The sequence below is a fragment of the Gopherus flavomarginatus genome, chromosome 7, assembly GCF_025201925.1.
Source record: "Gopherus flavomarginatus isolate rGopFla2 chromosome 7, rGopFla2.mat.asm, whole genome shotgun sequence".
NCBI classification, from domain to species: Eukaryota; Metazoa; Chordata; order Testudines; family Testudinidae; genus Gopherus; species Gopherus flavomarginatus.
Window position 1 is genome coordinate 71,293,076 of NC_066623.1, and position 15,838 is coordinate 71,308,913.

Consider the following 15,838-nt stretch of genomic DNA (forward strand, 5'->3'; position numbering starts at 1 on the left):
GCTACCAGAATTCAGTCAGAACATCAGTATCTTTGTAGTTAGGTCCTGTATGCTGTTATATTTTTGGGGATTTGGGATCCCCACTGTGCTTGTGTGGTTTCTTCATGCTGTTTCTGGTTGAGTAAAGGATAACAGTCCCAACCCACAATCTCAGTATCAAATTGCAGTGTAGCCTGTTTTTAAAAACTGTTCAAGTAACTGACAAAAAATTACTTGCTCAACAGGTGGTAACCTCCTAATGAAGGTACAAGATGATTGCACTCTACATGTCTGGAAATACTTCAGGGTGGTCTTAAGACAGAAGATTGCCTAATAAGTACAGGTTTCACTATATATAGTTAGGCGCATTGAATATTTTAATCATTTTTAGTGCACAGTACAGAAAATCTAGGATACATGAATGACACTAAAGCTCAGCAATATCATTTCAGTGCCCAACAAAGTAAACCAAGGACTTTGGAGGCTACTGAACTATTGCACTTGGCTCTGGATATTGCTGTCAACAAATGCTTTTGGAGACTGAATATTAATCTCCTCCACCACCTCACCTTAAATATTAAGGTACAGAGAGAGAATTTAAGTGAGTTTTATGAAGAATACAGTCCAAATTATTGTAAGTGCTTCTTTTACATTACATTGAATTTCTCTCCACTTAGTTGGCATGGTCTGAAACCCATTAAAATCAACAGGAACTGCCATTGCCTTCAACAGGCATTATATCGGGGCAGTGAGATCTATTATTGTATTCACCCTAGTCGAGATCAGTCTTTTTCAGATACCATAATACTTAGATTTAAAACCTGTCCTAGCTCCTAGGAACCTTACTGAGCTGAAGCCTATACAGCTGGATGGCAGTCAGTTGGCTCACTTGTTCAAGGAAACATGTGGGAGGGGAATTACTGGACAATATTGATCTTTTTGAACAACTAAGACTGCCTTTTAAATTAAAATTTGCATACATTTGTGATGCAATATTGACAGAGTATGGGGCCCAGCAGTGAAGGGATTATGACCAAGAGGTCAGCCATTAAAAGACTTTGTTAAGGACAGAGTCCAGGGCACAGCACTACACTACACCAGCACTTTAAAATTGCAGGCCAAACTTTTGAGGCACAGAGATGACGCAGCTTGGATATACTGCCATTCTGATATTATGGGCGTGCTCCACTGCATTAGGTAAGATGTTAAGATACAAACAAAATATAGACTTGTAAAAAGACCATGTTAAGGTAAAGAGAGAACTGAAAGGAAAAGATTTTGAGCACATACCACCACCTAGGCCTATTGGGGCAGGAAAAGCTGATGGTGACTTAGTAGTACAACTGAAGGGCAAGGTAAAGCAGTGACATGCTTCAAGGGGAGAGCCTGTTTTGAAGATGCTAACGGAGTACCTGTCATTTTGTATGTGTAACAGCTATACAGAAAATTCTTCTTCTCCAAATTTAGCTATTAGTTAGTTTATACCAGCTGAATATGCCAGAAATGCACAATTCTTTGCATCACTGCTGCTCCCGTTCCATAATATTTCACATAGATTAAGCATCAGTAAGTTATTGTGACATGGTCTTTACATGCTCATCTCACCCAGTTCCACCAACCACAGAAGAGTTCTATTCATTAGAGCTGGGTGAAATCATTCAACCAAAACTGCTTCCAGTGAAATTTGCAGGTTTAGCAACTTTCCAACATTTCATAAATTTGTGTTGATTTTGCCAAATTGTTTCAATAAAAAAACCTTTAACATTCTCAGAAAAATTAAATCATTTCTCTGGACTTTTTTTTGTTATAATTTTTTATTCTAAAAAAAAAAGAAAACCTTGTTTCAAATTTTTCTTGCATTTCACTTTAAAAATTAAAAGGGTTACAAAATGCTCAAAATTGAAATGAAACATTTTGTTCAACCCAAAACAATTTTGTGATATTTTTATTTGCTGCAAATTTTGGGGGGAGGGAGGACATTTTTAGCTCAATCTAAAACATTTTTCTTCAATTTTTTTTTGTCACCAAGATCAAAAATCCATTATTTGCCTTAGCTCTAGTGTTCATACAGCAACTTGTCTGCTACCACAACTGGTGTGTGTTTGTCCATATGTTCCATGTTTGCATTAGTGCATTTTGGGAAAATCAGGACAGCAAGCAGGATTCATTAGCAATGGTGACAGCTTAATTTAAAAAAAGTCATATTATATGAACTGCTTTGCCTATTATTATGTCTTAATTAACTTTCGTTAGTAATTCCAGTGTTAGTTACCCATGAGAGTGTTCTCATTTTAAACCTTTACTAGGAGAATTTTCATTTCGTTTCACCCAGAAGATGTTCCTCATCTTTTCCAAATGGCTCCAACCAAGTTTAAATCCTTTTTCATTCTCTTTAAATGTATTATGTATATCAGCAGAATATACAACCAGAGATTTCAGATTACACACAGTATGTCTGAGTTTATGTATTTACTTTGCTTTCAGCTATTTCATGTGGTAACATAGAAAATGGGAGGGTAAAGCCAAGTTTCTTCTTCCAGAGAAGAAAAAGAACATTTGAATGTAATGCCGGGTATATAGCAGAAAATGACAACAACAGAATTGAGTGTACTTCTTCAGGATGGGCTCCTGTACCCAGATGCATTCGTAAGTGAGCTTTAAATAAGGTTAACTTCCTCTATATTGTCCTTCAAAGAGAGAGATACGTTGCAGTTTTTATAGTACAAGGTGTACTGAACTACTTACCCACTGTACATGGGCCATATGCTGCTTATTTACTTTCATTATATACCCCAGTCTTGGAACAGAGCAGTCACAAAGGGCACTCAGTCAAGTCCCTTTTCCAGAATTCTCAGCAAACCACCAATGCCCAGTCCCCAGGAAGCAACTCTGCAACACAGATCAGCTGTAATTATAGAGATGAAGGTAGAGGGCAAATTCTCTTACTGTTTTCCACAACTCCCCCGCCAAATCATCTGCATTATGAAAATGAAGAACAATATACAGTAAAAATTTTGTTATCTGGCATGTTGAGAGAATGGGAGGTGCCAGTTAATCAAAAATTCTGGTTAACTAAGCGCTATACTAACCAATGGAATACCAATTTTCAAAGAATTAGAATACAATAAAATGGATAAAGTATAGTAGTAGTAGTACTGTACTGTAGAGACCTTGGCTTCTTGAAGCACTTAAGTATACAGGTAAAGTTTTCTATACAGTAGGTTATCTTATGACACTATACATCACTATGGGCAGCACATAGTGTACACCCAGACCACTAAAAATACACTTAATACTAAAACTATACTGAACATAATTTAATCTTTGATGATTCAGAAGGCACTTCAGGATCTTGCAGTGCCTCAGGGTCATCATTATCAACATTAATTATCATTGTAGATATAGAAGGTGTAGAAGATTGGGTTGAATCTGTAATGACCATTTGACACACCCTGGAAGCTGCTTTATTGAATAATTATCCGGGAATGGGGAATCGCGGCCAATGGGAGCATCAGGGAAGGTACCCACAGGCAAAGGCAGCATACGGAGCTTTCTTCCCCCTCCCCTCCATCCCTCAGGGGCCTTAGGGACATGGCACTGGCTGCTTTCGGGAGCAATATGAGGCCAAGGCAGGCAGGGAGCTTCCAATGGCCCCTGTGGGTGCCAGTGCCACCCCAACGCCACTCCAGGTCAGCAGTGCCAGGCCAGAGCCCACACCCCAAACCCCTCCTGCACCGCAACCCCCTGCCCTGAGTCCCCTCCCACACTCCTCCCTGTACCCCTATCCTGAGCCCCCTCCTGCACCCAACCCTCTGCCCTGAGCCCTCAGCCACACTCCTCCTGCACCCCAACCCCCTGCCGAGTCCCCTCCAACACTCCTCCCTGCAGCCCTATCCTGATCCCCCTCCTGCACGCCCCACCCCCTCTTGCATCCCTTTCCCTGAGACCCCCATGCACCCCGTCTCTTCTCCAATCCCTTTCCCTGAACCCCTTCCTGCACACCGCACCTCCTCCCACACCCTAATTCCCTGCCCTAGTCCTACATTCATGTCCCTGCATGCAATTTCCCCACTCAGATGTGACCCTCGGGCCAAAAAGTTTGCCCACCCCTTGCTTACAGCCTTATCAGCAAATGGTGGATTCCACATCCATATGGAAGCATTCCCTGATACAGCAATTTCATAACTTTATAACATCAGCCAAAACTCATAAATTATCCAACCCACTTCTCCAAATTGTCACAATACCTATTACAGAGTGACCAAAACTGATACAGTAACGATAGCAGAAAATTATATGCACTCAGTACATATGTGATTCTTTGAATATCGTTACACTTCATTTTGTATGACTTTACATTACATTTACATTGTTATGCCATACAGGTCTCTTAACCGGTTTTGATACCTTTTAGGGATAATGCAATATATCTGTACGCTAATAATATCACAAACACAATCTAAAAGAAAAATTAAGACTACACAAAAATTAACCAAAAAATGTACAAAATTAGACAAAATAGTGCTATTATAAAAATAAAACTAATATACAACCTACATTTTGGTGATTAGTTTGATAGCAAGATATTGTAGAATGGATTAAACAAAACAAAATATTGAATGAAATTTTCAAAGCCAGTGAGGGGATTTAGCCACATCATTCCCATTAATTTATGGGACGTTTATACTGCTAAAGCCTGTCTAGATTTGAAAAATCTTAACCATAGACGTTAAATGAAAAAACAACATATTTTAGAATGCTATTGTCATTATATTTAACTTTAAATACTACAGGTAATGTGCAGCATTACCTCATCTAGCATTATTGAACACATTCAATCCTAATCGGACAAATAAACTTGAATAAATCAAGCAACAATTTTAGAGAAGAGAGCTCCATCTCTTCATTTTATCAGTATTATTGTTTATTATTTGTATTGCAATAGCCCCACTCAGAATCGGGGCTGTTTTACGCTAGGCACTGTACTGTAGAAACGTGTAGAAGCATAACAAACTCTAATAATTTAATGTACTTGGTAGTTACATTTGGATGCTCTTCTTGTTTTAAAAGGGAATTTGCTCATTAGTAAGAGTTTTCACTTTGCCTTCACTTAGTCAAGCCAAAGTTACAAGACACAGATAACGTCCAGTTTATGCTATAAATTGCAACCATGGTCGTACTCAGTTTAGAGCGCAACTATGTTTTAATCAAGGACCCTGACAATAGGTGTATTTTAAGAGTCAACAGAATTTTTGTCAGCTCATGTTTCCAGTACTTTCATATGAACTCTAAGTAACTTTGATTTTCTGTCAGTGACTTAATTAGATCTAGAGTATCTGGGATAATGTTTTCAGAAACAGCCAGGTGAGTTAAAGCCTAAGTCCCAATTTCAAAGTGACTTCGACACCTCAGATCCTAACTACCACTGAAAGCCAGTGAGACTCTGGGTCCTGAGTATGTAAGTCACTGTAGAAAGTCCAAGTGCTTCAAAAAGTTTTAACCCTGTTCAAAAAATGATTAAAGTTTTCAAAAAAAAAAAATTAGCGACACTTCAAAAAATTTCATTTAAACTTGTCATAAAATCACAAGTTTTTTCACAAAGTATTTTGTGTTTTTTGAGAAAACAGATGTCAAATATTTATTTTTCTAAACTGACCACCTCTACTAATGATGCAGTGCTAACTATTATGGTAGTACAATATGTTGTGTACAATATACCATGTATTCCTGTATATTATCTGCAATAGTCTTTTTGATTATGTTGTTCTGTTTTTGTTCAGCAATACAATGTGGAAGGATAGAAAATGGGAAAATAGTGGACAAAGTTGAAGAAAAAACCACCTTTCGATGTGATCATGGATATAAATCTGAAAATGGAATTAATGAAACTACCTGTACCGCTGAAGGCTGGTCTCCAGTACCTATATGTATTGGTAAGAAAAAGCTTTCATTTAAGATTAACTTCTGCTAGTTCTTTTCCCCCCAGACACATTGTGTTTATTTGAAAAACTATCAGCGGTTTTAATAATCAATCAAGCAGTTGTATAAATAATGTGGAATGTAATGTGTTCTTAAAACAGATACCAAACTCTCCAGTTTGGTAATACAAAACCATGTAAGCTTTCTCACAGTACCTAAAATGAAGGAGAACCAGAGCTCGAATCCTAAAGAAAAAAGTGCCAGAACACACAATTTCAACAGCAAGAATATCTTATAATAGTAATGTACGTTTCTATTGCACACCTGAAAGATATTCTTCATTGTCTACCCAAATACGATATCAGTTTCTGTGCTGTCTCTTCGGGTATCTTTTTCCATGATTTTGTGTCTTCTGCTGATCGATGCTTTGCAAGTCACTTCTTCACATATGGACAAGCCAGGCCATCACACATTTTGACACCCTTTTTCTGACAGCATTATATATTTATGAAGTAGACAATTTATCATGTGTCTTTTCAATAAACTGACTCTGGCAAAAAGCTGGAATTAGCACTCTAATGAAAATTCCAATATTTTAGCATGAATAATCATTGGTTTCCTTTTCAACTATCAGAAATACTGGAATGCTATTCCGCCTCCCCCAAGAAAAGAGTTAGAATGGTGTTCTGGATCAACACAAGTGCTGAGGAGGACTTACCTCTCTAAGCAATTATCCCAAACTGAGAGGCAAGAAGGCATTTTTCCTACCTTAAAATATAGCTGCTATTCATTCAGAGCCTGATCCTGTACTCACTGAAGTCAGTGTCAAAGCTCTCACTGACTGTAATGGTGCTGGATCTGGGCCTTAGAAATATAAGAAAGTGTGGTGATAGGGAAAGCTTATAAGGAACATGACCCTTATAAGGAATATTCAAAGATAATGTACTGTGATGTAAATTAGATCACCATATCCTAGCTTAAACTTGTGTGTAGATCCCCTTACACCTATTCTCATCACTTAATGATGTATCAACTTTAAGGTCAAGACATTAATTGCAAACAGAAACAATATTACTTCTTTTCTTATGTCAATTAACTGGAGCTTGTTATGACGTACATCAGTGAAAATAATGTTCTAACACAGGAAATGCGAGGAGCAGTGTTTCTTCAAGTTACCCACTGAACATTCATGAAGCTCTCACACATCAGACTTTTATTTTAATCCATTTTGATGAATGAAATATCCCCCATTAATTATTTGTTTTATTCTAGCCATAGAGACCCCAGTCAAGATCAGGGCCTCATTGTGTTTCTGCAGCATCTAACATAAGAGACAATTTTTACCCCAAAGAACTTAACACATAAAATTGATGTAACACTGTTGCTTCTTCAATTCTGTTCCCCCTCGACCGCCATCAGTAATAGGTTAACACGTGTGTGTTACAGTTCAAGAGTGTTCGCATCCACCTGACATCGATTTGGCAGAAATTGTCAGCGGAGAGAAAGCAGAATATCAGGAGGGTGATGTTGTTCAGTACAGGTGCTACCCAGGATATACTCTGGCAGGATCTGAAAGGATAACATGCAATGGAGAAAAATGGACACCTCCACCAAAGTGCTTCGGTAGGATAATGTTTTGGTTCTTAATTCGTTGGACTAAAGTAGGTGGGGCATAATGTTAGAGAGCTTATTCCTTCACTCTCGTACTACTCTGGTCCTTCTCGCATGAACAGAGAGCAACAATACCCGAAGTCCGAAGGTGCAAACAATTCGATGTTTATTGGGCTGAACTTCCAAGCAAGCTTAAATCCAAGTTCCTTTTTCCTTATTTTCAAATCCCAACTTACTTCCTGTTTGCCCCTAATTTATATAGTAGTGGTCCCCAACATGGTGCCCTCTGGGGCATTTATGTGTGCCCACCTGGTGCCCAGCAGGGGAGAGAAGCCACAGCCCTGCCCCTGCCGGGGACAGAGAACTCAGGCTGTGGGTGCAGTGTTCTCTGTTCCCGGCAGGTGCGGGGCCTGCCTAGTGCCTCACAGGGGAGAGAAGCTGTGTCCCCGTGTCTGCCAGGGACAGAGAGCTCTGGGGCTGCAGGCGCCGGTGTTCTCCATCCCCGGAAGGCGCCTGACCCGCCTAGTGCCCAGCAGGGGAGAGAATCCGGGCCCCCGCGCCTGCTGGGGACAGAGTACTCCGGGGCTGCGGGCGCCAGTGTTCTCTGTCCTCGCGGCTTCTCTTTTCTCTCTGGATTCATATATTATGTAATATTTATTATGTTTTTTGTATTATTTAATGTACAAATACAAAATAAGCCTTGAAAAATTGTTGATGCCCACCACACTCTTCTGAAAACATGAATGTGCTACTGGTCACAAAAAGGTTGGGGAGTATGGTTATATAGTAATATTCTTAGCTATACCTTAACCAATTATTCTACTAAAAGTTACCTAACCAATCCTAACATACTTTAACATGATTAGTTAACCAATTATATCCCCTCACCTTAATTAGTTTACATCCAGCAAAATTAATTATACAGCAGACAGAAACAATCACAGAACCAGACAGAGACCATGCAAATAAACATACGAAACAATACAGAAGTGAGGATTTCACTACTACATCTATACAGACATAAGGGCTTTACAACTCTACAGACGTAAGTGTTCTCCAGATGTGTCTATTGATAAGTAAGTTCTTACCAGACAGAAAATGATCAAATTAAATTTCCTTTTACACGTTTTAGGCTCTTTCCTTTCTCTGGAGGTGATAGATCAAATCACCTTCCTAACAGCCCCAGATTGCCTTATTTCGATATGACTAAACAAGGGCTTAGACTGTTAGAGTGAGGGTACGTCTACACTACGGGATTATTCCGATTTTACATAAACCGGTTTTGTAAAACAGATTTTATAAAGTTGAGTGCACGCGGCCACACTAAGCACATTAATTCGGTGGTGTGCATCCACGGTCCGAGGCTAGCGTCGATTTCCGGAGCGTTGCACTGTGGGTAGCTATTCTGTAGCTATCCCATAGTTCCCGCAGTCTCCCCTGCCCCTTGGAATTCTGGGTTGAGATCCCCATGCCTGATGGGGCAAAAATCATTGTCGCGGGTGGATCTGGGTAAATGTCATCACTCATTCCTTCCTCCAGGAAAACAACAGCAGACAATCATTTCGCGCCCTTTTTCCCTGGATTGCCCTGGCAGACGCCATAGCATGGCAACCATGGAGCCCGTTCAGCTTTTTTTTTTTTTTTTTTTTTACACTGTTACCGTATGTGTACTGGATGCCGCTAACAGAGGCGTTACTGCCGTGCTACACAGCAGCATTCGTTTGCTTTTGCATGGTAGCAGAGATGGTTATCAGTCTTTCTGTACTGTCTGCTGCTGTCATGGGTGCCCCTGGCTGAGGTTGGCCGGGGCGCAAAGGCAAAACTGGGAATGATGCCCCGAGTCAATCCCTCTTTTATGGTTTTTAAAAATAGAGTCAGTCCTGCCTAGAATATGGGGCAAGTGTACTAGAGAACCAGTGTATCAGAAAGCACTGCTGCTCCGTGTCAGATCCCACAGAAATGATGAGCTACATGCCATTCACGGGGAGTGCCCCTGCAACAACCCCACCCGTTGCTTCCCTCCTCCCCCAACCTTCCTGGGCTACCGTGGCAGTGTCCCCCTCATTTGTGTCATGAAGTTATAAAGAATGCAGGAATAAGAAACAGTGCCTTGTTAGTAAGATAAAATGAGGGGAAGGCAGCATCCCGCTGCTATGACAGTCCAGGCAGGACATTAAGCGGTGCGGAGGAGAGGAGCCCAGCATCCCTCTGCTATGATAGTCCAGGCAGTACAGAATCTTTTCTTTACACAGGAAAGGGAGCCCCCAGTTGCTATGATGAAGACGGTTACCAGCCGTTCTGTACTATCTACTGGGAATGACCAGGAATCATTCCTATTGTTACTCTGGCGTCCCCGACCAGCCTCACCTGAGGCCAGCCAGGAGCACTCATGGGCTGATGGTGATGATGGATAGCAGTCATACTGTGCCATCTGCCACCAGGGAGGGGAGAGGAGCGGATACTGCTCTTCATTGCTGCAGCATCGCGTCTACCGCCAGCATTCAGTAGACATAGGAGGACATTGAAAAAAGTCAAGAAATGATTTCTTTCCCTTTTCTTTCACTGGGGGGAGGGGGTACATTGACGAGCTATACTCTGAACCACCTCGGATAACGTGTTTGACCCTACAGGCATTTAGAGCTCAGCCAAGAATGCAAATGCTTTTCGGAGACTGCTGGGGACTGTGGGATAGCTGGAGTCCTCAGTACCCCGCTCCTTCCCTCCCTCCCTCCATGAGCGTCCATTTGATTCTTTGGCATTCCGTTACGCTTGTCACGCAGCACTGTGTAGCCTGGAGATTTTTTTCAAACGCTTTGGCATTTCATCTTCTATAACAGAGCTCTGATAGAACAGATTTTTCTCCCCATACAGCAATCAGATCCAGTATCTCCCGTATGGTCCATGCTGGACCTCTTTTTGGATTTGGGACTGCATCGCCACCAGTGCTGATCAGAGCTCCATGCTGGGCAAACAGGAAATGTAATTCAAAAGTTCGCAGGGCTTTTTCTGTTTACCTGGCCATTGCATCCAAGTTCAGATTGCTGTCCAGAGCAGTCACAGTGGTGCACTGTAGGATACCGCCCGGAGGCCAATACCGTCGATTTGCGGCCACACTAACCCTAATCCAATATGGTAATACCGATTTTAGCGCAACTCCTCTCGTTGGGGAGGAGTACGGAAACTGATTTAAAGAGCCCTTAATATCGATATAAAGGGCCTCGTAGTGTGGACGGGTGTGGCATTAAATCGGTTTAACACTGCTAAAATCAGTTTAAATGCGTAGTGTAGACCAGGCCTAAGAGAAGACCCTTACACAGATAGACAATGATTTTGATGCTTTCTTTTATACCTCTATAACTAGTTGAGTGATAAGAATACACCTAAATTCTTAAAGTATAGGCCTTTGCAGACAGGCTTGAATATCTATATCCTAACAAACAACATCCCTCTCTTATCTCATAGTATTATTTAATGATGAGTACTATTCTATGGGTGGCTACTTAATGTTTCCAGAACTCCCATAATTTCTGATCCTGCTCCCATACAATGCCATGGCAAAATTCCCATTGACTTCACTGGTATTAAAGGATCAAGTCCAAAATGAGACCTACAGGAGCATCATACACTATCTAATTTAAGGTAGAGCTGAATACTGATCCGTGAACAGGACTATCTAGTTAATAGATAGCAAATGGCAGATTATCTGGTAGGGACAGAGTAGATAACAGCATCCTATTGGCTTTGCTTAACAATAATTATATTAGCATACCTTTCACACATCCCTTAACAACAGGAAGTTACTGTCCCCATTACAAGAATGGAGAAACTGGAGCAATGAAATTAAGGAAATTGCCAAACCACACAGCAAGTTAATGGTAGAGGTGAGACTTGAACACAGGAGTTCTGATTGAGAGTTCCATGATCTAACAACTAATACAAATCACTTTTGAAAGTACGGTAGTTCATTTTTTCTTTAAGTGTCATTCGTTCTCTCTGTGGTAAACAAAAAGGGAAGATGACTCTGGAGGTGTGGAATCTGCAGCACTGTTAATGTGGGAGGAGATATTTAAACTTTTAATCTTTTTGTGTGTTGCTCTTTTTTTATTTAAAGCTCCATGTATTATCACAAGGCAACAATTAGAAACAAAAAAATTGCTTCTGTCTAATGGCCGAAGACGTACAGTATTGATTCAAAGTGACCAAACAATGGAATTTCTTTGTGGTGAACATTCGGACCTTAAAATCCCCTACTTCATCAAGTGTGTAGATGGGCATATGGATTTACCAACTTGTGTATCTGGTAAATGTACTTAGTTCTATATCCATTCTTTTCCTTAAATATGTTTGAGCAATGAGGAGGGGAGCATACGTGTAATGGGTTAATGTTGGTTCCGGGCAGAGTTAAGCAAATCAGTCTTCCTTTCAGATTTATTTGGGACTTGGTAATTCAGGACTTCCTGAGAAAATAACCTTATTCGTGTTTCTATTTAATTAAGCAGATAGCTTTAAAAATTCTGGCACCAGCCAAGCTGGTCCAGTGAAACACTGACAAAGGTAAACATGGTCAGCGAGACCACTTCTTTCAAAAACATTCATGTTTCCTTTTACAGAGACAAAAAGCTTTATCTAATAGACAGAAATGGGGGGAGGGTTTCAACAGTAATTCAACAGTCCAGCTCTGAAACCCATAGAAAATGCCTTGGTGTTCTCTACCCGGGAATAACCTGCTTAACGGAGAGTTTCAACCTGGACTTTCCTGGCAATCCTTTCATTTGAAGAGTGGCAAGGTTTTGCCATTCTTGGAAGTAGCCAGGGTTTAGTATCCCACAGCCTGAAGATCTTAGGCTACCTGCCAGAGGCCAGGCATAATGTCCTATTCCTCACACTGGTTCAGTGTCAGGCAAGCAGGGTTCGGACTCATAACAACATACATTGTTTACTATGGAAAATTTAGCTCAGATGCAATGTTTTACCTTCTGTGAGATCCTGATGTTTCACCCAAAGTTTCCATGTGTAAAGATGTGATGCACCCAAGGCCCCATAGAAGCTCAGATGGGATTATAGCACAAGCTCATCCTAAGTGATCTGGGAACTACTTGTCTAGGTCTGAATATAGCAAGACTTGCACCTTGGAACAGTGTAATTCCTTAATCACTTCCCATGTCTGCTCAAGGCCACCAAATACAGGAGAAAAAAAACATTTTTTGTGGTTACATACATTTTTGTAAAGCTGGAGCTGAGGTAACTGCAAGGAAGGAGGGAATTGTCTGGCATCATCCTGGATCAATTAGATCAGCAAACTAGACCCATCATGTAGATTATGTGCACAAAGATGAAAGGATTAAGAGTGCAGATTATGTTTATTAATGACAAATTCAATGCAGCTTATTCCATAATTTCCAAAATAAAGGAATTTATGACCATAGATGTTATATAAATGTGTGTTGGAGTAACATTTAGGATCTTATTTAATGTATACCAGTACAATCTTGCCCCATGGCTAAACTATTGATTTCAGTGAGAGCTAGTTTAGGCCTGAGAAGACAAAACATTCAGATCATTGTGACCAATGAATACTTTTGCCATCAGGATGCTACATATAGAATAGCAAAGCCAAAAACATTTGTATCTGTAACAAAATCATAACCACAAACATTTTCATTTAGGAACTGGGGAAAAGTGTGGCCGGCCACCTACTATTGAGAACGGAGACATAACTACTTTATCCCTAAAAGAGTACGCGTTTGGATCTTCGGTAGAATACAGATGCCAGCATTATTACATAATAGAAGGAGACCGGAAATCATACTGTTACAATGGAATCTGGACAAAAGTACCAGTTTGTTTGGGTAAGAAAAATATTCAGTAGTAAAAAGTTTTCAATTTATAACTAAATTAATTTTATAAACCATGATCTCCTGGCTACTATTTTGTCATTTCTTTTTCATGAAGCTGACATTTATTTTCAAAGTTGTCACTGCCTGACTTTTTTTTTTTTTTTTTTTTTTTTTTTTTACTACAGGTGACGTAGATTTAACAGCATAATTAACTAAAGTTGATCAAAGTCTGGGGAAATATTTCTCTGAAAATGTTTACAAACATATCTCCCTATTTTTCTATTTAAAAATGATTCAATGGTAATTTTCAAACCAGCTTTATGATTAACTAAAAAGGAAAGGACAGAGTGAAGTTAATTGGATTAAACCATATTTGCTCCTACCTAAGGCAAAGAGCCAGCACATTATATAGCCAAATATCCAGCATGAAGGAGTCCACTTGCCATTCTAACCAGATTAACATCCACATCTGACTATCAGTTTGATTCTGGTAGTTGATGGGATGGTTCTAAGCAACATGATGAACCAAGCTTGAGAGAGTAAACATTTCTTTTTAAATACACTTGTGAGAAATGTGCCACCCCTTGTGGATAAGGGTGGGAAAAAGTAAAAGGAGTTAAGAACATTGACAAACTGGGAGGAATAAAGAAGTTGCAAGGTGCAGCCAGTTACAAAGTGGACACTTTAGGTTATGCCACATGAAAAGGACTAATCCTCGAAACAGTATGTTGGGGGGAAAGGTTCCAATAAGAGGCCAAATTCATACCAGCAGAGTTAGTAAGGGTCAGGATATCACGAAGGAATGGGTTATTGCTCTGTTTGCATGCTGCCTCTGTATCCAATGGTGTATTACATTCATAGTGCTGCAGACGGAATAAATTGTAGCTACAAAGTTTTCAGTGGCTCCATGTGTGATACTTCTCACCAGCGACAAAAAATTGTTGATTTCCCCCCATAGTGGCAGTAGGAATGAGGAAGTAAGAACTTGCTTGCCACAGATCTGGGAAGTAAGAGGGCCTGGGGATACCTGAGGCAGCTGGCATGCTACTGGAGCCAGTAGGGGGTGGGGGTGCTATGGAATGGAGACTGAAAGAGGGATTAGTGATGGAAGTTGGGGTGCGGGTGCGGAAGTCTAGCCAAGCAGGGGTGGGGAAGCAAGGGGGGATCAGTGGGAGCTGGGGGGAGAGCCAGGAAAAAGGGTGGTTGAGGATGTAGAGTAACCTCTAGAATATCGGAAGCCCGTCACCTTGGAGCAGTGTAATTCCTTAATCACTTCTCTTGCCTTCTCAAGACAGCTATGTACAGGAGGAAAGAAAAAAAAACAACATTGTGTGTGGTTACCTGCATTTTTGTAAAACTGGCAGCTTCCTTCATTTTGCCCCTTTCTCAAAACCGTCCCTTCCTCTGCCCCTCCGTAACTGCTGTCACCTCTACCTCTGCCTCCCTGGGGATTCCACATGACTTCATCCAACAGAGAGGCCACTTAAATTACCTCAAAATTAGGCATTGCAGCATCACCCACTACTTGGGAAGAACACTTGCAGCTGCCTGCCCACAACCCAGTTGAATGGGCTTGACGTCTCACAGGACACTGAACAGCTCCTGAACAAACTCTACCTACCTCAGAGCTTGGTTTAATTAACACTTTTTTCAAATACATTTTATTTGGAATTGTTCCTCATTTCTATTTTTTGCTAGGTAAAGGCATTAAATTAATTGTAAATAGAAAACATTCCATTAGTTTCATGCTTTTATTGTCTTAATGCTTCATCACTAAAAGGAATGCTACCCTCTTCCTGCAAATAGTCTAAAAACAGTGACATTACCCATTACATTCAGATTCAGGAAACACTAACCATCTGTAGTAGGTGACTTTCAGAAAGTGGAAAAAACGGTTTGCTTTTTCCTAGGACTAAAGTTCCTTACTTGAAATCCCATTTACATCATGTACTGAAGCCAACGAGCTTCAACGAGAGTCACAGAGGGCACAGTGGCCCTTAATTATTTTATCATGGGGTCCCCATCAGTATCATTGCAGGATTTTTCCATTTGGATTTCTATAACATTCCAATAATATTTTTGTTGTTGTTACAGAGCCATGTGTTATCACGCAAGAAGATATGAGATCACGCAACATAGCTCTAAAGGGGGAGTCAGCTCAAAAACGCTATGTGTCACATGGAGATTTTGTAGAGTTTAAGTGTAGATCCAGTTGGTTTCAAAACTCTGCAAATAATTATAGAGTGCAGTGCAATGCGGGCCAAATACCTTATCCCCAATGCACTTAGAGATGGGTGAATGTAGGAGACTTCATCACATGTGAATGGCAAGTACCCTTTATTATTATGCTTATCAGTGGTCCCTCTGAAATGGATCCCCAGGGTTTTATCATTCAAACAAGAACTACCACCAGATAGCAGTCACTCCAGGAATGGTATAAGCAACAACTAATGTTAACTAATGCTATAGTGACACTTTTGGGTGTGCCGCTT

General features: G+C 40.5%; 1 protein-coding gene across 1 annotated transcript; it reads left to right on the forward strand.

The window, feature by feature from the left end:
* The first annotated feature begins 1,118 nt into the window (after window positions 1–1,118).
* Window positions 1,119–15,634, forward strand: LOC127054978 (complement factor H-related protein 2-like). Its single transcript, XM_050961471.1, has 7 exons — window positions 1,119–1,176; window positions 2,464–2,625; window positions 5,760–5,912; window positions 7,345–7,521; window positions 11,621–11,809; window positions 13,176–13,358; window positions 15,441–15,634. Exons 1-7 carry the CDS (start codon window positions 1,119–1,121, stop codon window positions 15,632–15,634), a joined length of 1,116 nt encoding a protein of 371 aa, XP_050817428.1.
* The last annotated feature ends 204 nt before the right edge of the window (window positions 15,635–15,838 follow it).

Bases quoted from the DNA above. Each gene is read 5' to 3' on its own strand.
- LOC127054978 (XM_050961471.1), top strand. From the start codon at position 1,119: ATGACGCAGCTTGGATATACTGCCATTCTGATATTATGGGCGTGCTCC. The intron at 1,177-2,463 runs GTAAGATGTTAA...CTTTGCTTTCAG, and splicing joins GGCGTGCTCCACTGCATTAG to CTATTTCATGTGGTAACATA. The intron at 13,359-15,440 runs GTAAGAAAAATA...TTGTTGTTACAG, and splicing joins AAAAGTACCAGTTTGTTTGG to AGCCATGTGTTATCACGCAA.